Source organism: Asparagus officinalis, chromosome 3, assembly GCF_001876935.1.
Source record: "Asparagus officinalis chromosome 3, Aspof.V1, whole genome shotgun sequence".
Classification (NCBI taxonomy): Eukaryota; Viridiplantae; Streptophyta; class Magnoliopsida; order Asparagales; family Asparagaceae; genus Asparagus; species Asparagus officinalis.
In genome coordinates this window covers 77,572,122-77,596,526 of record NC_033796.1, presented here as the reverse complement: position 1 = coordinate 77,596,526, position 24,405 = coordinate 77,572,122, and the positions used below count along the sequence as shown (strand labels likewise).

Below are 24,405 nucleotides of genomic sequence, written 5' to 3'. Positions count from 1 at the left end.
ATCAAGCTTCTTCATCACATACACATGTACACACACATAGTGTAAATCATAAACATGCTCATGTGTATAAATGTGATTATTGTGGTCGTTTTGGTCATTTGGCCATGTTTTGTTTCGATTTGAAAAGAAATTCTCGTTTGCAAAATAATTACAAAGAAAAATCTATTTTTGCAAATGAACCACGTGCATTCTATTTCGGTCAACGTAAACCATTCAAACCTCTACATTGCACAAATTGCAATCGTATGAGCCATGTTTACAATTTTTGCTTTGATCGTATCGGTGCACAAAATACGCCCAAGCGGGTTCATAACCCTAGGGCCTTGGATTTAAATGATAGGGGTCATGTCCCAAGTTCTAGTGGTACCAAAATGATTTGGGTACCAAAATGATTTTTATATCATTTCTTTTGTTTTTTGGCTTTTTGTTTTGTCTTTATTTTGAATAATTGTTTTTTGAGTTTTAATGATAAATTGTATTTTTTATGCTAAAAAGAATTATCTGTATGATTCTATAGCTAAAAACATTTATATATATTTTATAAAATATTTGGTATATTATAAAACAAATTTCTTAAAGGTTTAAATTGAAAATCTCTCAAAATCAAGTTTTTACTTTGCCTGTACTATTTACCTTCTCGCGGTCGACCGACGAAGTCTCTGTAAGTTGTTTCGGTCGACCGCGTCGGTCGACCGCCAGAGAGTTTTCAGCATCGATTTTCATTTCTTATCGGGTTTCGGTTTTTATTTCTTAAATGCTTTGAACCCGATATCATCTCCACCATTGATCCAGCTATTGAGTTGATCATAGCCCTTGTTTCACCCCCATCTAAGACCCGACTCCTCTTCTTCCTCCCATTTCGAAATCGAAGAACTAGGGTTTGAAATTCTCTCTCGGTCGCCTGATTCAGTCGACCGCTGCTCCTCTCTGTCGACTTCCATCAGATTTTACTGGGTAATTTCTTCTCTCATCTCTTGATTTCATAGCTCTAATGTTTATACTCTCAATCTAGGGTTTTATGTTAGGAAAATTTACTTATTGTGCTCTAATTCTTCATTTCCAGGGCTTTTAAATTTCTAGTTGTTTATATCTGTCACCATGCCTCCTAAAAAGAGATCAAAACCTGAATCTAGTTCCTCCTCTACCAAAGCTTCTCATTATGAGGATTTTCTATTATTTAAATCCCTAGTTAAAAAATATAGGGAGTTGTGCAAGCTAAAAATCCTTCCAACCAGATATATCAAATTCAATCAATTAGTTTTGTATGACACTTCCACCATTCTTAACAATGTTGGGTTGGCTAGATTGTTAGATGAGGAACAAAAAGTTCCTTATTATCCCTTCTTGGTTTATCTATTTTATGCAAACCTGTCTGTATCATTTGCTGATGGTCTTCAGACCATTAGTACATCAGTTAAAAATATTCAAATCTCTTTTTCTGCCAACGAACTTGCGGGGATCCTAAAAATCCCAACAGGTGATGTTGACCTTATGTCCGTTGAACTTGGTGATCCAGCTGTAAACCAACTCATGTTTAAGCCTGGTTGCTCTTATCCAATAAACAACAATTATCTCAATTCAAATGCCAAACTCATTGCTAGAATCGTTGCTCATAATTTGATTCCTAAGACCGGTAGCTTTGATCATTTTGCTTCTGATAAAATCAATGCTGTATATGCCATATTTGTCAAAATAAAAGTAGATTAGGCAAGTGTTTTTCTCAAAAACATGGCATCAAAGTATTTCAAATTTCTACCTTTTGGCTCCTTCATCACCATTATCCTTCAACATTTCGGTGTTGATCTCACCAATGAACCCAAAATTGAATCTAAGAAGGACTTCTTTGATAGGGTCTCACTTTCTCGGATGCAGATCTCCTTATCTGATCTTTCCCAGTCATCATCCTCTCGTTCCCGGTCTAGAGCTTCTTCCTCATCTTCTTCTGATATTTGTGACCGTCTGGATCGTCTTGAGACTAAGTTCTCAAGTGTTCAGAAACAAGTCTCAACTATCCAAAGGGATGTTAGGACCATTTTATCATATCAGCGTCAGTCTCTCGGGATTCCAGATCCCACTTCCAGTTCTGAGTCTGATTCTGAGGAGGACCCTGCTGATGGCTCTGGCTCTTCTGATGGTGATGGTGATGGTGATGGTGATGGTGATGGTGACGGTGATGGCGATGATGTTTGAATTTGCTTCTTTGATTTTATGGGATTTTATGTCTATGACTTGATGAAACAGTATTTGACACTTATGCTTTTAATTTTTGTTTGAGTGTAATAACTCTATATTTGTGTAGAACTATGTGACTTCTTTCTTTTTACGTATGGTTTGCACTCTTGTGGAACAAACTATGTTTATGGAAAACTATGTAGTTTCTGATGCTTAAGTGATGATTTGTGATTTATTATGTTAGTTTATCTCTTCTATGATCTATGCATGGTGGAAACAATGTTCATGCTTTATTTGTGGAAAATACGTTGCTAATGATGAGTTCTTTGGACTATGCATGGTGGAAACAATGTTCATGCTTTATTTGTGGAAAATACGTTGCTAATGATGAGTTCTTTGGTTTATATAGTGTTTATGGTTGCCTTATGCTTTATTTGTGGAAAATACGTTGCTAATGATGAGTTCTTTGGTTTATATAGTGTTTATGGTTGCCTTTTGGATGAATAATTATTATTTAGCTCCTATATATGTTCAATAGATGTCATTTTTATAAACTGATAAACCACATATAAGTCAAATATGAGAAAATCATATATGAATAATCACATAAACCATATATGAATAAAAAAATATATAAACCATATGTGGATTTTTCTCCCCCTTTGACATATTTACGTATTTGTAGTTGTTTGTTTCGTTTTCGGTATGTGTTGTTTTATCATTATAAACATTGTATACGCGTGTTAATCTTTGTATTCACTTTATAGTATTTTTAGATGTTTATGTCTTTTATTATATCATTGTTTTTTGTTCATTCTCTATTCATTATTTTCGTTACTTGTGTTATGTTTTACTTTTTCATTCTTTTATAATCTCTGGGTTTTTGACCTTCGCGGTCGACCAGACCGGTCGACCGCTGAGCTGTCAGAACTTTTACAACGGCTAGTTTTTACAGATGTTTTTAAATTGGTTTTTTGGTCTTTTACTTATGTTTTTGCTGTTGTATTGGGGTTCTATAAATACCCCATTGCTGCTCTCCTTCTATCTATCCAAGAAATCCAAGTTTTGTGTTTAACAAAATCTTAAGTGTGTTTAAGAGCTGTTTAAAAGTTGATTTCCAAGTTTTGTGTTTAACAAAATCTTAAGTGTGTTTAAGAGCTGTTTAAAAGTTGATTTCATCAATCTGTTTTCAAGAGAAGTTTTTCTACAACAAGAAAGTTGATTTCATCAATCTGTTTTCAAGAGAAGTTTTTCTACAACAAGAAGTGGCCTTCAAATCCTATTGTGATCATCATCTACTATTCTTCTTGTTTGAGAAGTCTTCTAAACTCTTATATAGCTTGTTATTTCATTTTTATTTCGTTTAGCTATATTTATTGAGTTTCATTCACTGTTATCACACACACTTATTGAGCTTAATATTTTCATACCATATAGTGTGGGTTGTGGGGTGTGATTTAGTGAGTGTGAACTTCATTGTGTTCTCACTTGTTATTTGAGAACAATTCATTGTATTTAACTTTTATTTGTTAGAATCACTTGTAATACACTTGTACACCGAGAGAAGTATGAGGCGAGAGACGGGGTCGAATCCAATAGGGAACAATTCATTGTATTTAACTTTTATTTGTAAGAATCACTTGTAATACACTTGTACACCGAGAGAAGTATGAGGCGAGAGACAGGGTCGAATCCAATAGGAATGGCGTCGATTGACGAACCTAAAGAGAGGTCGTAATCGAGCACTTGAGGAGGAGGACACGGGCTAGGTTCCTACATTTAGTATGTAAAGTGTGATTGCATAGTGTTTGTGTAGTGTGAGAGTTTTCGGTGATCTTGTAAACCGAGTGTAATACACTTGTACACCGAGAGAAGTATGAGGCGAGAGACGGGGTCGAATCCAATAGGAGTGGCGTCGATTGACGAACCTAGAGAGAGGTCGTAATCGAGCACTTGAGGAGGAGGACACGGGCTAGGTTCCTACATTTAGTGTGAAAAGTGTGATTGCATAGTGTTTGTGTAGTGTGAGAGTTTTCGGTGATCTTGTAAACCGAGTGTGTAGAAGTTCCGGCTTACAAACCGGATTGTGATAGTAGATATCTCCTCGAGGTGAGGAGCAGGGACGTAGGTCGTGGTAACCGAACCTCGTAAACATATCGTGTGTTTGTGTTTTGCTTAGCGTATATTTTAACCTCGTAAACATATCGTGTGTTTGTGTTTTGCTTAGCGTATATTTTATTCATCATTATTGTTCATATTCATATCATATTTCTTCTTGCAAGAACAAATTGATCAACATAATTTTAATTAGCTTTTAATTGGGATTAGATTAGCATAAGACCCTAATCACCCCCCTCTAGGGTCTAAAAGTTTTTCATCCCATCCATCATTTTCTTACTACGTGTCGTCCCCCTTAGATTACATATTTTGCTTTTTTATTCTTCTCCTCCTTACTTTGTCAAAAACGCTAGAAAACCTAGAGTTTTCATTCCGCATTGTGAGCGCACATTTTCATTAAAATTTTCACTGTACTTCAATCACCTCTTCTCCTATATTGATAGTTTCTAGTGCTCAACTTGCTATGGTTCACAACTAGAATAGAATTGATGACATCCCTAGTGCTTACACACTTTCGGCTCCGTTGAGAGATCAATATGTCTATCATCACGGAGGCGGTTTGGCACATCTGTACTGGAATCACCTTGACTATGGTCTTTGCTTGCTGTAGCACCCGTTCCTTTAGAAGGTTTTTCAGTCTTTGGGGTCTAGTCGACTCAGTTGACACCAAACTCCATCGCTTTCCCGAAAGCCTTCCTCGTCATTTGCCACCACGTAGATATAAGAATGACGTTGGGCATGCTAGGCTGCTTGGTGTGTATTAAGGCTAGCAAGAGGGAGGGCCACTTCTATATGCAGATGGTTGGTGACTGTCGGCTGGTATCCAATATCCCTGAGATGAATAAAGGATGGCAGGAAATGTTTTTCATTGTCATGGGTGCTAATCCGATCTTGGCTTGTCCTACCTTGCCAGAGATCAAGGAGGACGTCCAATGTTAGAGTCACTTTTGGCAAAGGGGTTGTGGTGCTTTAAGAGGATCCAGGCCTACAATGAGTTACGGTGCTAGGAGAACTTTTTCAACAATGCCATCCTTCATGCTACCGACATATCTTCCGTTCCTGCTTTTGAGGCTAACCTTGCTCGTGTAGTAATTCTGTCGGTTGATAATCAACTAGCGGAGCACTCTCATCCTGGCTCTCCTCATGTGCCTCGAAAGTGACATTGTGGTGATTTGCATGCAGAGGATCTCCAATTCTTATGGCAATAGTCTGCAACAGATATAGCTACTAAACTTGGTTTGAACAGATCTGTTGCCCAGGCTGAGGGGTCCAAGAGGAAGAAGAAGATAGAGTCCAAGAGGCACCACCGCGCGAGAGCTCTATGCTCTTGGAGACGGGGCAGTTGAGGATGCACCATGGCAGATCGAGGATGCACTCAAGTTCACTTAAGGGGGTTGCGGTCCCAAACTCTCCCCACACTCCACTTGAGTTTATCAAGGTGGAGGGTGCTTCTCCTCTAGGGGTGGTACATGACCGAATCAAATCAACCACTATGATATTCAAATTCAAATTAGGTCACTTGTGCCAAATTCGAATTTGTGTGGAATGTTAAATTAATGTTTGAATTCGATCAGGTTAATATATACAAATTTGAAACTATTCGCAAAGAAAAATTCCCTAAGGACCCCAAATATGGGACCAACATGGAGGACATGTGAGGTGTCCCCCTCCTATTGCATAATGAGCTGGTCATCATTAATGATGGTCAACTCATTATACAATAAGATGGGGACACCTCACATGTCCTCCTGTTGGTCCCATATTTTGGGTCCATATAGCAAAACCCATTCACAAATGTTCAAATAGCTCACGTTGTCATGTTAGTGGTCTTGGGTTCGAACCTCTCCTTGGCAACCATTTTAGCATGTAAATTTGTTATTTTTTTTAACTTTGTAGTCTATTTATCTACATAGCAACATTTTATCATGTAAAGTTGTTATTTTTTTACTTATCTAGTGTGGAACAAAATTCAATACTCTTAGTTTACAACTTTATTCAAAAAAAAAAAGAAAAATAAATTGACAAAAATACAATATTTTGTATAATATTATTTTATATAAAAATAGACCTTATTGGTAACTTTTAATCTAATTATCCTTCTAATTTATTAAGTGGGAATCATTTTTGAATTAGATCAATTTATATAATAATGCAAGAAAGATATAGTTTCTTATGAAATAAAACCCTAAGCTCTATTTATATGGGGGTATGATTTATAACAAAATTTTGGATGAATAATATTTGTAATAAGTTAGATTTATAGGGCTAAAATATAAAATATAATCGAATAATTAATAATTAACTGAATTGAATATACCTTTGGTTAATTCTATTCGTTTACGAACTGAATACTAAAAAAAATTTGTTTACTATTAAATGAACTACTTAATCGTATATGACCAAATATTTGGATGAATAATATTTGAACTGTCTATCAACTATTTGGTTCACTTCCTCCCCTACTCTCGTCATCCAGTCCCTGAGGAGGAAGCTGGGGATGGTGACGTTCCTATTATGGAGCGACGGGTAGTGAGGCTCCATCCACGATCGCAGCTAAAGAGGTGCCACCAGATAGGAGGAAGCACCAACTGAACTGTAAGAGGGGCTTGGGTCACCCAGAAGACCCGCTAAGGCCCCTACTATCGAGGATCTGGTTGCAGAGGCTTATGAGCGGATCGCTCCGAGTCTGGGGGTCTCTCGGCCACTGTGCATGAGGTTCGGTACGAGTGGACCTTACCACATCGTATCAATGACCTGCACCCCCACACTTGGGAGGCGATGCGTGCTGTCTTGATGGCCCAAATTCTATCCTCATTATGAGGTGGAGCCAGAAGAGTGTCCTTTCATCCTGGAGAACCGAATGGATGCTAAGGGTTAGTCCTAGACTCTCAAGTCGACTAGGACAAGGCAGTGGAACAGTACCTTCCTTTGGCTAATGAGACTCTGTTGATCGAGATCCCTGATGCCGGTCTTCATTACGCTCTCTGGAGCTATTTCACCTGAGGGGCTCTCTTGGAGTTTGAGCCATTTTGATGGCTTGAAATTTATCAGGAGCTCTTCTTCAAGCTCTGAGTCGAGTTAGAACCTCAGAGGAAAGCTCATGAGGCTGTCGAACTGGCATCAACTACTAAATGTAGTGAGCTCGATGAGTTCAAGCGGGACCATGCTATGAAGGAGCGAGAGCTAGCCCACAAAGACGAGGAGCTGAAGGCAGCCATAGCTGGTGCTCGACGTCGCGAGGCTCAACTAAAATAGGCTTAGGAGGTGGTGACGAGCCCAAGGAGGTTCTCGACCATGCTCATCAAGATACGAGACTTGTCAAGGGGAGGCTGCATAGCTCGAGTTGGAAGTCTAGGCTGAGAAGGAGAAGAAGGATGCCTTTAAAGGGCTCATTTTGCTTGGACCAAGGTGGAAGAGCTACACGTCAAATTTGATGAGGAGGTGGCCCTCCATGGGACCCATTGTCACGAAGTTGCTCGCATGACTACCGAGGTCGAGCTGTAGTGTAACTCTCTCCATGCCCAAGTTCAAGAGCTTTAGACCCGGATAGCCCATCTAGAATTGAAAGCCTTTGAGACCACGATAATTGAGAGATATTACAATAGTTACCTAGGTAAGATCAAAGTGGTCATCACCTGTAAGACATGGTCTGATTATCTGAAGGGCCACCTTCCTCTTGAGCTTTTGCTGAAAGAAGACCACTTCAAATATCCCTCCTGAGTGGCCAGTAGCCTTGATGTCCTCAGGATGCTTGAGGTTCAAGTTGGGTTGGGGATAGTGTGGGAGGAAGAGGAAGTTGTCGATGGAGGTGGTGAGAAGGAGGCTATTGGCGCATGCCCTGGCGAAGGCCTTAATGATGACGTTGACCTATCTTCTTCATCTATGAATCCTGACCCCCCTCCATTAGATGTACCCAGCTCAGATTTGCTTTCGGTTCATGCTCCAAATGCTGCTCCTTGAGGAGGATGTAATTTTGTATCAAGTCTTTTGTAAGAAAGTCCTATAATACACATTTTTTTGAATGAATGAGAAGACTTTGTTTTGATGACTCATTTTTTCACACTTGGTTTGAGTAATTTCTCATATATGCTTTTGATTTTTGGGACATTTTGAGCGAGTCGGTGAGGACCGAGTCATGAATTTTATTGTCTTCTGGGTACATCAGTGAAGACCGTGTGGTTTCTTAGTACCGTACACCTAAGATTTGTTGGAGGCTACTAGCTAGGGCTTAACAGCCACATCTTCTATTGTGTCTCAATTTTAATCTGAAAAGATACCAAGGTCTTTGGTCTTCATTGTCAAGTCAGTAAAGATCGAGTGGCAAGAGCTCCATGCCTTGGTTTTACTCGTGACAGTGATACCAAGGTCTTTGGTCTTCTTTGCCTAGTCGATGAAGTGCGGTAAGAGCTTCGTGTCTTGATTTTACTCATGAGAACGAAACCAAAATCTTGATCTTCTTTGCTGAGTTAATGAAGTTCGAGCAGCGAGAGCTCATGCCTTGGTTTTACTCGTGAGAAGGATACCAAGGGCTTTGGGCTTATTTGCTGATTCAATGAAGATCGCTGCATGCAGGGTAGTACACCATGCAAGTATTTCTTACTTACAGAAAGGTTTTTATAGTTTAATTACATTTTGTGGAGGCATTCTCCGAAATATTTTACATTTTATGACAACCCTAGTATTTAGTTAGCTTTGTTCTCCATTTAGTTTTTGGCAGAACTATTTTGCTTTCATAGCACTGAGCGATGGTGGCAGTTTCTAGATCCGAGGTCCGAAAATCAGAGATTAATCATTCCTTCAAAAGGAGAAGAAGAGGAACTACGGTGGACATCAAACTGTTTAAGTCGCAAAGTTGATACGTGATTTAGGAGGGTTAAACTAAATTTTTGGGTCATTTAATCACCTTTGATGGTTGATCTCCTATTTTGCGATGGTCATCGCTACACAGATAACAGAGGTTAGAGGCATCGTATGTTGTTTCCTCTAGCGTGCCCTCCGACGCTCAAGTCAGTGACGCTCAAGTCAGTAACTATTTCTAGTTAATTTAAAAAGAAAAATAGAGTATATTCCTGTTGAGTTTTATGTGTAAAATTGCATACCTTGGTTTGGTGGAAATCATCATTATTTATAGAGGGCTCACAGGAGCAATAGTAATTGCAACCGGATGTGTGCAGCATTAGTACATACCTTACTTTATAGGTGGCAGCTACTGATTGGCCAAGTTGCCTTTGCACGGTGATAGGATTGTTGGAGTAATAGCTCGTTTGAGGAACTTTGGCTCGAAATGTCATAATGATTGATGTGACATTAATTGCTTGATGACGACTGGACAGCGAAGTGCAGGCGTAGACTGTGCAAAATGACTTTTGATGACGCTTGTTAGGCCGTTCCACTATTCAAGACGCCTTGTGTTTGGTCCGAGAGGAGAACGTCTTTTGAGTCGGAGTCAGACATCAAGCAAGATCTAGGTCGGGACTGCCTTTTGCCTCGGATCTGGATCAACTACAGATGAGTCAGTCAGTTATTTATCATGTGGCTACTCTTATTGGTTTTGGTAATTTCCAGGGTACAACTATAGTGATTGCTATTGAAGCAAGTTTGATAGGGATTCTTTCCCCACGACCAAAGATATCAACCAATACCTTTTAACAGTATTCGTAACACTGTTATTTCATAAGCCAAAATTTTGTCACAGCGGCAGGCCCATCACCATCATACCCAAAACTATAGCATTTACCACGCTAGCCACGCTGAACATGCCCTATCAGGCGCAAACACCTTTACCCTCAATAACAGATGCAGTCGCGGAATAGCAGCGGTACATTCCTCCCATGGATGGAAAATAGATAAATAAAATAAATTCAATAATACAATCACCATGCTTTTTTATTTGTTTTTGTATACATTCTTAGTAAAGATCTTACAGAACTAAATTCCACATAACCTTAAAGAATTATATTTCAATTGTAACATGATATTAAAGCCACCGTGTGAGAAATGCAGTCAAAGATGCTTCTCTGTAGTGATAATAATGAACTCACACATTAGAACTCTCTCCTAAACTAGGATATGTAAAACCTTATCGCCTATTGATTTATTCGTCCATTAGAAGAAACATCTTCTGAACATTTATCAGAGCAGCATAACCTTGCTTTGTCTTTTCCACAAGATCTTTTAAGATAAGGGGGTGTTTGGTTGGCTGTTTTTATAGAAAACATTTCTCAAAAACTCTGACAGTGGCAATTTCATAAATAAAAATTTTCTGTGTATTTCTATAAAGTGTGTTTGGCTCCCAAAAATTTTACAGAAATGTTTTCTTAAAACTGTCAAAAACACCCCAATTTTGTAGAAATGTATTTCCTCTCAAAATGAGAGGAAATTGCCATGAAATCTGACACTTCCTTTATTAAATTCATATATTCGCTTCCCGTACCCATTTCCCCACTCGCTGGACATTTCTCGAGCTGCTGCGTCGACGGAAAATCTCGCCCTGGTTCCCGTCCCAAATCCAGCGAGCTGCTGGTCCTTCGCGCCATTTCCAATTACATCTCGATTCCCCCTCTTCGATCGCCTCAGATCTAGGGTTTTTGGTTCCCAGATCTTGCGCTAGGGTTCATTCTCGTTCCCAAATCTTGCGCTAGGGTTTCTGATCTCAAGGTTCCCACGGTAAAAATCTCTTCTTTTGGCTCAAATTTTTTTTGTTTTGATCTATTTGTAGTTGGTCTGTTGACAAAAATTATCGTTAGGGTTTCTGTTCATTTTATTTTCGTAATTACTGATCTCAAGGCTTTTAGAATCATGACTCAATACTCAATAATTGTTGGGACGTTGATGAATTTGATTTTGGGGAACATATTTATCAGTTGAAAACAGATAATTTGTTATTTTCTTTGTTATTTGAGCTGAGTACCAAAGCAGATAGTGCTTTGTCATCTGTTATGTATTTTGTCATCTGCGTTTGCAACAACTAGTTAAAAGCTTTGCATGATAAAAATTAAATCTAAACCTTTAAGTTTTTTTTACATTCAGTAGGTTTTTCTTTGATAGAAATTACCCTCTATTACATTTTTGCAATCTTTATCTTGTTTGATGACAAGATCGGGCCTTGATATAGCACTTAAGCAATAGCACTTTAGTTGTGAATTTGACAGGGGCTTGTAATTTCACAGAGTATGGGGTTTTATAGGTATGTAAATAAGAAGCAATAGTTGGGATAAATGAATAAACAACAAATGTGATGAAAAGAACTGCAGTGGCACGCATGTAAACTTGCTTTAAGATTGTAAGATTGAAGATATCTTTTGAGGGTTTCCCCTCTTTACCATGTTCACATCTCAAACAAAAAAAATTGCTATTTTTCAATTTTTCAATGTACGACGTTTGTATCATGTCAATCATGATTATAGTTCAAAATGTTGGGTGTATAAAAGAGATTTGTTGATAAGTTAGTTGCGCAATTTTTCTTTCGTTGTTTATTGTTGCATAAACATCTTAAACTATTTTTGCTTTGTAACGAATGTAGATGGATGGTGTAGATGAAGAACAAATAAAGAGGATGTGTGCTAATACCACTATATCTACCGTGGTTACAATAATAGCTTGTTTATTGAGAATTCGTGCTAGGCGCAAATCCATTTGTTATGCCCCAAGAGAGGATAAGATGAGGAGAATTTATTGTAGAAATGCTCACTTCAAGCGCGTCTTTGAAGGATATAGTGATAGTTGTAGGTCTTATATTAGAATGAGGCCTAAAGCTTTTTTCAAACTTGCGGATGTAATGCGCAATCATGGTTTTCTAAATGACATAAAACACCTTCAAGTTGAAGAACAACTCGCTATGTTTCTTTGCATAGTAGGTCATAAAACCAAAAACAGAGTAATAAGGACTGAATTCATAAGATCGGGTGAAACGGTTAGTAGGTACTTTAATAAGATCCTACAGGCTATGAATGGTCTTCGCGATCGATACATGAAGCAAGCTCCTAATGAGATTCCACCGGAGATTGCCAACAATCCAAACTATTTTCCGTACTTCAAGGTAAGAGAGAAATAAATTGTTTGAGTTTGTGATTTGCATAATTCAATGATATGAGGTACTAATAATTTCATTTATTGTCGAGTTTTGATAGGATTGCATTGGTATGATAGATGGAACACATATTGACGCAATGTTACCCTCTAATCTAGTTGCACGGTTTAGAGGGCGTAAAGGTGTAACGTAAAATGTTTTAGCTGCGTGCACTCCAAATAAACTTTTCTCATATGTCCTAGCTGGGTGGGAAGGTGCGGCGAATGACTTTAGGATTTTGCAAGACGCATTGTCTAGACCACAACCTTACGAATTGAGAGTATATGATGGTATTCTTCCACCTCCTTTAATAAATAGTCAGCTAAATAATAGGGTCTAATTGATCACAAATTTTCTTTTTGTAATGTAGGAAAATATTATCTTTGTGATGCTGGATACACTACCATGCCCGGCTTCATCTCTCCGTACCGTGGTGTACGTTATCACTTAAAGGAACAAATTGGTAGGACACCCAGAAATAGTAGGGAGTTGTTCAATTTAAGACACTTTTCTTTACGGTCCAAAATTGAATCAACCTTTGGCACATTGAAGAATCGGTTCAAAATTCTTTCGGCGAAGCCTAATTATCCATTCCCCACACAAGTGGACATCGTCTTAGCATGTACTATATTACATAATTTCATTGCAATTGAAGATCCACAAGATGACATCTTGAATGAGAATGTACTAATTGATGAGGAGAATGATGACATGACAAACGAAGATGATACAAATGTAGTTGACTTCACTCAAGCTAGGACACAAAGAGAGGAGCGTGATGCAAGAAATGAATGGAAGGACCTTAGGGATCAAATTGCATGGGCAATGTTTAGTTTACTTTACAGTTCTTTAAGTTTGCACTTCGCTGTTCCTTATTATTGCCACCTTTCATTCTCAAAATGATAAACTCAGTACACATTCAAGGTAAGAGTTTGACTACTGTTTACAGCCATTCTTTAGTTTACTTCAATGTTTTGTTTAGCTCTCTATTCTTGGGTATTTTGTGGTTATTTGGGCTTATTGTCGAGCTATGAAGGCTGTTTTTTCAGTTTCTATGCTGATTCGAGCTTGTTTAGCTCTCTATTGTTGGGTATTTTGTGGTCATTTGGGCTTAGTAGCAGCTAATGGTTATAAAATGCTCGGTTTGATTGGTAATGATGGATGGCATATTTTGGTAATCAAGCATGGTATGACCTCTCTTCATTCCTTTTTTTTGGATGGGCAATGATGATAATAATAAACTGAGAATGCAGCCTATATTTATTGTGTATTGTTTAGGCGAGGTAATTTTGTGTGAAATGCATCCCTATTGATATCTCAATTCTTGGGTGAGGCAATCCCTCAAAATAGCAGCCTACTTTTCACCATAAATTGATAGGCGAGGTAATCTTTTATGATAAATATATTTTATCCTGAGCCCTAATGAGTTTTCTTTGTTGTTGAGCACTTTCATGTTTTTTGGTTACTATTCTCTGAGTTAATGGATTGCAGATTCTTTGGTGAGGCCATCAGCTTGTTTAGCTCTGTTGGGGCTGACTTTGGGTTACAGATTCTGTTACGAGCTTGTTTAGCTCTCTGTTTTTGGGTTTTCGGTGGCTTATTGTGCTCCTTGTTGAGCTGTTGGGCTGTTTATCAGTTATTATGTTGTTTTTCAGTTTCATTTCTGGTTCGAGCTTGTTTAGCTCTCTATTATTGGGTATTTTATGGTCATTTGGGATTGTTGTCGAGATATGAAGACTGTTTTTTTGGTGGTTATGCTGATTCGAGCTTGTTTAGCTCTCTATTGTTGGGTATTTGGTGAGTATTTGAGCTTGTTGTCGAGCTGCGAAGTCTGTTTTTTCAGTTTCTATGCTGATTCGAGCTTGTTGTGCTCTCTATTCTTGGGTATTTTGTGGTCATTTGGGCTTGTTGTCGAGCTATGAAGGCTGTTTTTTCAGTTTGTTTGCTGTTTCGACCTTGTTCAGTTCTCTATTCTTGGGTATTTTGTGGTCATTTGGGATTGTTGTCGATCTACGAAGGCTGTTTTTTCAGTTTCTATGCTGATTCGAGCTTGTTTAGCTCTATTTTGTTGGGAATTTGGTGAGTATTTGTGCTTGTTGTCGAGCTACGAAGGCTGTTTTTTTGGTGGTTTGCTGATTCGAGCTTGTTTAGCTCTTTATTGTTGGGAATTTGGTGAGTATTTCGGCTTGTTGTCAAGTTATGGAGGCTATTTTCAGTTTCTATGCTGATTCTTGTTGTTTAGCTCTCTATTCTTGGGTATTTTATGGTCATTTGGGCTTGTTGTCATGCTTTGGAGGCTGCTTTTTCAGTTGCTATGCTGATTCGAGCTTGTTTAGCTCTCTATTCTCGGGTATTTTGTGCTCATTTGGGCTTGTTGTCGAGATATGAAGGCTGTTTTTTAGTGGTTATGCTGATTCGAGCTTGTTTAGCTCTATTTTGTTGGGAATTTGGTGAGTATTTGGGCTTGTTGTCGAGCTATGAAGGCTGTTGTTTGGTGGTTATGCTGATTCGAGCTTGTTTAGCTCTTTATTGTTGGGAATTTGGTGAGTACTTGGGCTTGTAGTCGCGAGCTTGTTTAGCTCTTTATTGTTGGGAATTTGGTGAGTACTTGGGCTTGTAGTCGAGCTCCTAAAGCTGTTTTTTCAGTTAATATGCAGATTCGAGCTAGTTTAGCTCTCTATTGTTGGATATTTTGTGCTCATTTGGGCTTGTTGTCGAACGATGGATGCTGTTTTGTGATTATTATGCTGATTCGAGCTTGTTTAGCTCTCTATTGTTGGCTATGTGATTGATATTTTTGCTTGTTGTCGGGTTGTTTTGGCTATTATTTTGGTTTCATGGCTCAATCAAGCTTGTTTAGCTCTATATTGTTAGGAACTAGACATTAAACTAGCCATTACTAAAATAATAAATATGGTAGTTAACAATTTTCTATAAATTTGACATATGTAACCGAACAAAAGAAAAAGAAAAGTTGCTATTTCTATAAAGTGTATAGCACATTTTATTGTTTTGAACCAAACAAGCAAACTTCAAAAAACAAGAAAATTTGTACTTTTTGACTTCTCAAAACTTTGAACCAAACAAGCAAACTTCAAAAAACAAGAAAATTTGTACTTTTTGACTTCTCAAAACTTTTCCTATAATTTTTTTAAGAAATACAAAAAACAAGAAAATTTGTACTTTTTGACTTCTCAAAACTTTTCCTATAATTTTTTTAAGAAATACAAGAAAATCAAATTTTTGATGGAAAACATTTCCTACAATTTATAGAAATGTAACCAAACACCCCCTAAAGTAAAAACTTATTGCCTATCGATTTATTCGTCCATTAAAAGAAACATCTTCCGAGCATTTATCAGAGCAGGAGAACCTTGCTTTGTCTTCTCCACAAGTTGCTGGATCAACATCTTCCCTTCTTCATCAGTAAAGCAATCACTTTCATCATCTTCTTCCTCAGATCCTAGACTCCAAAAGTTGCTCTCCCATGGCAAACTTCTACCTGATGAGATCGAATTATACCCATCAATCCATTCACCTTTATTTATAGATGATGGTGGGCTCTCCTTTTTCTCACTCATCTGCATGAACTCTGCGTAAGCTTCATCATAGGCATTAAGTGCATCTCCCGATAAGTTCAAGCAGAATGGATGAACTAGAGCACTATTAGATTGCATAGCTCGTGGGCTCTTATGGGTTGAAGAAAATCCTGTACCACTGTTTGACAATGTTCTTTGGGGGCTTACCCTCTCAGTTTCCATGCCTTGAAGCTGTCTCTGGCTTCTTAGGAGTTCTTTCTCGAGCTCTATGATCCTTTCCTCGAGCCTGCTCTGGATCATTTGATGAAGACGGAGACTGAGTTCTTTGGGTGAGACGGAGTAGTTAGCGTTGTAGGTTTGAGCTGTGGAGGCTGAGCTTGTGTTGCAGCTCGAATTGGCTTGGTTCTCTAAAATTTCTCTAGTAATATTGTCTGCTCTTAGTTCCCCATGAACCACATCTGCTATGATGTCCGAATCAAGCTACAACCATATATTTTTTTCTTAAGTATCACAGAAATACAACATAAGTGGTGTTATACACGAAAATTTTGTTATAAAAATGTTATTGGAAAAGCAATATCACAAACATTCACTGGAAATTAAATTAAGCACTAAAACTGAAATAAAGCATAGAATTTCGGACTGACCACTATCAATATTTTCTAGTTGAACTTTCATTTTATTACTTATTTCTTTCTACATTAAAAAAATATATGAAATTTTTTAAATTTTAAGTTGTTGAAAAGGAGATTGAAATACCTCAAACATGCCTAACCCTGCCACAGCCAAGATTATCAGCAGAATACTTACAGGAATGAAAAATGTTTCCTATTTTCTGCTCAAACGACACCAGTATATTGGTTTCTTTGTAAAAAGGAACATTATCTGCTAGTATATATGTGATCATGAACTCAATAATCTTCTGAGACAAGAACTATTGAGCTTCAAATGCTGCAGAGCCACTAAAACGTTTTCTTTTTAATTTTATGCTCTTACCTTCACACGAAATGACCTTATTACTGGCCTGACATTAATCTACATTAATAAGGTTCATTCCAATGAAATAAGGTTCAAGTTTAAACAAAACATGCAAAGAAATTTGCAGTTTTATAAGAACAACCATTTACATTTAGTACTAAAAATAAAATATTCTAACGAAAAGGGATACCTCGAGGTCAGCTATCCTTTGCTCCAGACTGCAAGCATTCATGTTCTCCTCCAACCTCTCGAGTTCAGCTTCAAGCTCTGCCTCGATTTTTCTTAGTGATTCAGCATTTTCTTCAGTTCTATTCAAGTTTGGGCATTCACATTCATCTTGAGAAGCAGAATGTGTCAAATTCTCTTCTTGACATAATTCGATAGGTTCTTTGCTTTTGGAGTTCCAATGTTTAAGTTTTCGATTTTCGTGTATTCCATAAGTTAGTTCCTTCAAAGAGAGTGAATCTTTCATTTCCAACTCCTCCTGCAAATCTTGAACTAAATCTTCAGTTTGCTTCAATGATTTGTTTAACTTATCCACTTCTGTCCCCTTAAAAAGTAGGGCAAAGATCATGCCGATACTGATTCCAATACAAAAGGGAAGCACTCTCTCTTGTGAAACTGGCAGAAAGTTACTAGGAGAGTTAGATAGAAGCCTAGAAGTAAATTAAACCATTATTGTAGAAAGAAAACAACCCTCAGATATGGATGAAAACGAATATTTAAAATCGAGGTTCTATATGACAACGGGACACAAGGAGAGAGCAGCCAATAAATTGTATTACCAGTAGACTACCTGTAAAAAGATTCAGAAATTATGGGTATCGTCATAGAGTGTGAAGTGGCTGCACCAATAAATAGATCCTAGAACTCCTCTAGCTCTAGACATTTCAAGGATAACTGCAAGCTAACTTGAGAAACATTATGTTTCATGTATATAGACACAAAATGCAGACTTAACACTGTAACAAGTGAGAATCAGTAATACAGATTAGTAGATAATGAAGATAATAAAACCTCATTATTTTAGGGATTTCATGGATAATAACTCAGAAGTTATAGGATATGATGTTGCAAGATCTTTTTATGTGCATGTATCAATAACCAGCTTGGGCTTAGGACCCAAAATATAGAGAGGTTTTATTTTCAAGACCACTGTACGTATTCGCAATTTCTCCAAAGTAAAATAGTCATTAACTCCTGTATAGTGACTCAGATATGTAATAATAGAACAAGGTAACAACTGGTGATACAGTCAAAGCAACCCTGTTCTTCCTTTTTTCAATTTTTTTAGTTATTTCATTCTTCATTCGTAGTATCCCATCTTTATTCGGTCTAGTCATGTAATTTAAATGCCTACTAATTCAAATATTTGCTAATTAATGTTATTACTTGATACTTTCGCCCCACCTCAACCAATATCATATCTAGCAAAACTAATTTTGATCCAAAATATATAAAAAAAATTTACAACTGAAAATTTTACGAGTATTGTTAATGTTACTGGTCTAGAAATCTTTTTTTTTTGTACGCACATAGGAAAACTCACTCTACTACTGTATGTATAAAACACCACCTAATTCAAATTATGATGAAAATTAAGGTAGGCCTTGGTCTTAGACTGATATTCTAGCACTAACTGAACGTATAAGAACCATTTCCATTCCCTACATCATTTTACTCCCTAATAACTCATGGTTTATAATAGTTCTAATCTCCCCGGAGACATCTGATAAAATTGGAACGAAAGAGAAGATTTGTGTGGTCCCAGTAAGGACGACACATAAAAATCAATAAATGGTATATATAATAATTCTATTATCAAGGTACATCTCAAAATACCACATGAACTGTCAAAGTTTATCACAACACTTATAACAGAAATTCAATTTCTGGTGCTGAAATTGTGAACCAACAACCAATTAAAAACAAAATCACCATGTTCATACCAAGGAAAAGTGTTAAGTGAAAATGGGATTCTAGTATACGAACTGGTGTTAACAGCCAAATAGATTTCTATCTGTATGGCTTCTCAAGTTATGCAAGCAATGATATTTCCCTCCCCATGCAGAACAACCGGTGATATTTTCCTCCCCATGCAGAACAACCAATGCATAGTTGCTTAACAAAATGCTTTATACATTATAAATACAAGCATTAAGAAAAAGTAGGTAATTATAGAGGGGTTATAAAAAGTGCCAGAAAATCAACTACTGATAGCAAAGTTCTCAGCTGTAATGTAGAAATATGACATGGGAGGATGGTATATTTTAAGCATACATAAGCTATTATGCCATCAGAAAGGACAGTGTATTTGAAGCGTAATGAAACCAAGAGAGGTTGTCTTTCTTAACTAGTTAGGTGACAAATTTCTCTCTGTAATGATGACTCAATACCGAATGCATTGCCTCATGCATTAGGCCTAATGTAATGTATAGGTGTTAAGTATAAACAAAAGATTTGAAGCCTTCGCCTAATAGCGTTAGAAGATAAATGTCACAGGAGGTAAAGACTAAACATTGCTATGTACTTGGCAATTCCAATACATCTGAACTTCATATCATTAACTTGCCTGATGGATAATATTTTATAAATCCACAATGCCTTTCTTACCACTCATGCTAAATCACCAACTAAATTATCTTCTTTAACATAAGCTACTAGTATAACAATAGTCAGATGATTCATTAAAACATAATAAATGAAAGTCGAACATGAGGTTTCAATGTTACCTTCCAACTGCAAAATTTTGCAAGGGTTCACTGAATTAGAAGCCTCGACACTTCCATCCTGCAACTCGCTACTCTTTCTCTTCATCTTTCCCGAGTTTGGTAAAAGAGGAGCCCCTGTCACAGCTCTCTTTGCAACCGAATTAATCATATCTGCTTCCTTATGTAAATCGTCCTCCTTCAACAATGGATTTTCATGCCGCATGCTGAAATAGTCGAAACTGGACTTGCTAATTATTTTTCTCTCATCAGTTACAACAAATGGTCTCAAAATTGGTGTGGGTGAATTGGGAGGGGAATCAATACAATACTCATCCATTTCAACTTGTTCAGCAAAAGGTTTCATGTAGTTGCCCGTAAATGTAACTGGCTTAACCGAAAATCTTCGAAACCTCCTGCTCCTAAGAGAGCCTCTACTTTTCTCAACACCATTATTCGTTCCTTCTTGATAGCTTTCCTTCTTAAAAATCCATGGATGCAAGCTCAACAAAGCACTCTCATCACTCACAAATTCTTCCTGAATCATTGAATGATCTCCATTGTTTCCACTTGCAGATGCCACTGATGCCTCTAAAGAGCTTTCTTTTGAACTATATGCATCATCCTTTGATATATGCCTTCTAATAAATTTTCGAAAAGGGCAGCTGTCTGATTCCGCTCTCTTCTGATTGAACCTTGTCTCCATTGAAATCTCAACTTGAAAAAAAAGGGCAGCTGTCTGATTCCGCTCTCTTCTGATTGAACCTTGTCTCCATTGAAATCTCAACTTGAAAAAAAACGCAATTTCTTACATCAAAGAGAATAGCCCATGAATCCAAAATCAATCAAATATTTTGCTATTAGAACTTCAAAACCCTAAGACCCAATTGAGGTTTAGGATCAATAGGAAGAATCCATCAATCAAAAAGTGATCTTTTCAACTCTAATAGATATTGCTTGGCTGGAAACTGGAATGAAAGTAGAGATAAAGGAAAGAAACTGCGACCTGAAAGAATCAAGAAAAGATCCAATAGAGCTCCCAAGATCCTCCCTTTCTCCTCTTCTCTCTCTCTCTCTCTCTCTATCCGTCTCTCTAAAATTGGGAGGGGGGAGAAAATTTGAGACCGAAAGTGGACAAACGTATATAAACGGCAATCAAATGGACTGTGAATTTTTAGGATTTGTTTTGTTGTTTTTTGAAAATACAGGATGACCGTTTCCTCATTATCTCCAACTGGGAAGAGTTAAAAGCCCACGACCTAACGATCAGGTGCACCGCACGTGTACGGAGATATCGAAGTGGAATTCAGTGTTTTACTTAACTAGCAGGGGCAGGATTCTCTCCATTTTTTAATTGCGAAGATTCCATACTTGATTATATCAGTGAATAGCAGTTGGTCTCACAATTAAAAATAATTTTTAATATAAATTATATAATAAATATTATTCATGAGGTTCAATGAATGGGAATATGTAATTGGTGAATTCTATAGGTTCTCTATGGAACTAGTGATGCATTTTATTTCAATTTATTCATATTTTTAATTAGAGACAAGAAATTCTGCCTGCTTTATTAGTAATTTAGTATAAATAATGAAACATAAATTCAAGTGTAAAGGACATATTTTGATTATTAAGATAGATTAAGAGGTCAACAATTGAGTTCATTGAATCATTTGAGCAAAATGTGACATGCAAAGGTAGAAGACTCAAATGCTACATAAAAAGGGATTTTTGCTTATGGACCCAAAAGTTGACCCGACCCTCATTTATCAAAAAAATTCATTACGTTATATCTAAACCTATAAACCCAAAATACTCATACACATTTTACCTTTAAACCCAATTCCCATATAATATGGTTGTAGAGAAGTTATTGTGAATCCGACATCTATGAAGTCCCCAAAATAAAGAGGAAGAAGACATTATTGCTTGTACATTGAAGAATGCTTGTCTAAAGTGTGAGATTTAAGAGTTCCGAAGAATTAAGATTAGATACTCTGTTTCTCTTAGAAAACCACTGTTTTTAAGCAAAAGACACAATTTATTCGTAGAAAGCTCATGGCTTTGGTTAAAATTTTTGCTAGAGATTCCGTTTTTCAAATTTAGAATTAAATTCAATATGTTTGTCTCTTTGTAGAAAGTGATTCGATTCTCTTCATTCAACTTTACATACACTACTTTAAAATTGTGTAATGTCAAATCTTAATGTATTTTATAATCTAACTTTATTTTCTTATTGACGAACAAATATGGATGAAGAGTTATATTACCTATTGGCGGACTTCAGAGAAAATAATCACTTGATTTCCTTGAATGTTAAGGGAAAAATATAATGATTTAGTAAATCAAGTGCGAAGTAGAGTCAATTGTTGTACAAGCACATTGCAACTGAGTTATAGAGTCCCTCATGCCAAATTATTAGTTCATATTATTGGTGATATTGATGTATTGACAATGCTAAAAGAAAATCATGGTTGTAATGAGAAGATCATCAAGATGCATTATTGATTTTATTTGAGCAATAACCAAGCACGATACATATAAGGTAAAAATTTGTCAAATAAATGGGAAATATAATTAATGTGTAAAATAACTACTTAAAAGCATTAAAAATTTCTCTATGTTAAGAACTTTATTTGATATGTTATAAATCAGTGTCTAATCCTATGAAGAAATCCTACCATCCCAATAACAAAACAATATACTTTATCATCACAGAATCCATTTATTTCACAGGATGCATTGCTAGAAGTTAAAAATTTAAGTCATCAAATTTCTATCTCATGATATCATGCAATTAGAAGTGTTGGTCAAGAAGTTATTAACATTGAACACTTGAGGAAGAGCTTAATAAATTATTCCATTGCACTAGGTTGCGACTATAGTTTATTGAAGAATGAACCAAACAAAGTGAGTGTGAGTTACAAGGTTCTAAATTGTGAATGGTGGGTATATTGTATTCAATGAGTATATAGAGAGCGATTCTATGTTAAAAAATTAGTGGTGCACATAGTTGCCTTGGCAAAGGCGTAGGGGAGAAGGGTCATCCTCATGCATTTCAGAGTGGGCATCTAATCAAGTAAAAACAATATCGAACGATCAACCCACCTATCGCACAATTGATCTTAAAAAGAAGCTTCATGAAAACTTAGTGTGGAAATACCATATCATAGAATTTGGTTTGGGGGGGGGGATCGTTCAATGGTATTGGTATGGATCACCACGTACGACCTACTTAGTAGGTACAAGGGGAAAGTCATGGAAACAAACTCGAAATTAGTCTTTTATTTGGAGCATAAGGATGGAAGGTTTACTAGACTATTCATCTCGTACTATGCTTGTTGGAAGGGATCTGTGGATGGATGCAAGCATATTTTATTCTTGGAGGGCACACACCTTTTGGATGGGTATAGCGGTACTCTTCTTGCTGCAACTTCTCTTAATGGAGACAGATGGATGTTCCCATTAGCTATGTGCATTTGTGGGACAGAGAATAAAAGCAATTGGAGTGGTTTTTGGAATTCATATGATACATCCTATTTAACGCAGAGGATCCATGCACTCAAGATGACAAGTTGGATATTATCTCTGACCATGATAAAGGCCTTTAAAACTCTGTTAAGAATTATTTTCCTTGAACATATCATTCATACTGCATTCGTTATTTGATGGCTAATTTCAAGAATAACCTTTCCAAAGAGAGGGCTCGCGGCACTTATAAAGGATGAATGCATGCAAATTATGAAGAAAGTCACTTATGCATTCATGTTGCAAGCTTATGATATTAAATGAAATGAGCTATAGAAAAAAATCATAAATAGATTGTAATGAAGTGTTGAGGACGAGTTTAGAGAATTGGGCTAATTGTTCTTTTTTAGGAAGAGGTAAGGTGTAACTAACTCTTGTTAAAATAGATTCTTTTATTTTTATTTATAATGAAGTAGTTTTAATCACATTACTTAAATATTTCAACACAATATTAGAATATTTCTATAAGTGAGTTATGTATTATGTTCTAACAATGTTGTCTACTTGGCGCAATGACCTATGAATAAGAGGAGTATTCCCTTGCCCACTGTAATAAGACATTTTGGAATTCTGAACAATCTGTTCATGGTAGTCCTCCTAAATCCTTCGATATTCTTAACATAATAGGGTGGTGGTAGTCCTTCAATGTTTGAAATACATTCTAGTTTCCCTCACCAATTCATAAAACCAAACCTAAAAAAATTATACATTAGTATGTGTATGAAAAAAAATCACAGTAAAGAAGAAAAATTGTACAATGTAACTTTCATGCCACTCACCAACAATATAGAGGAAATACCAACCACGTACCCAGCATGTTGTTGTTCTCCCAATCCTCTCATACAAATAGACTTCTTCACCTTCTTCTTCTCTTTGCAAAGAATAGTGAACATTGTATGACACCAATTATAATTCTCCAAAGTGGACAAATGCTCTGCATATCTAAACTTCCATAAAGGACATGTCTTGCACGCTCGCAAGCATAATATGAAGCCAATAATAAAGGCCACAATGAGTTCCACAAAAATTATATGGTCTTTTTTTTGGCTATATCTACAATCAACTTAGTCATTCTATCGCGCCTCCCTCCAAATTACCCCTTTTGTTTCCTCATCGACTTTCTTCTTCTCCGTGGGTGTCTTATAGTTCTTTATAAATTGGGTATATATTGTATTAGTTATTGTTCCACTCATCTTTATTGGAAATTTCCTCCTTTGGCAAACTGATAATTTAGTATACACCCTCTATACCAAACACATAATCTTTATTCCCAATCATAAATAAGCATTTA

The 24,405-nt window shown here is 36.7% G+C and overlaps 1 protein-coding gene across 2 annotated transcripts; it reads right to left on the bottom strand.

Annotated features, from left to right (window-relative positions):
- LOC109834359 lies at positions 10,211–20,783 on the bottom strand. 2 transcript variants are annotated; one of them, XM_020402367.1, is made up of 5 exons: positions 20,349–20,783; positions 19,608–20,278; positions 17,066–17,496; positions 15,655–16,377; positions 10,211–10,473 (listed from the first exon to the last, which is right to left on the bottom strand). In XM_020402367.1, the coding sequence occupies exons 1-4, from the start codon at positions 20,357–20,359 to the stop codon at positions 15,679–15,681; spliced, it is 1,812 nt and encodes a 603-aa protein (XP_020257956.1). In that variant the 5' UTR covers positions 20,360–20,783; the 3' UTR covers positions 10,211–10,473; positions 15,655–15,678. The 2 variants fall into 2 exon arrangements, with proteins under 2 accessions (XP_020257956.1, XP_020257955.1); XM_020402366.1 differs by having other exon boundaries at positions 10,212–10,473; positions 19,608–20,295; positions 20,366–20,783.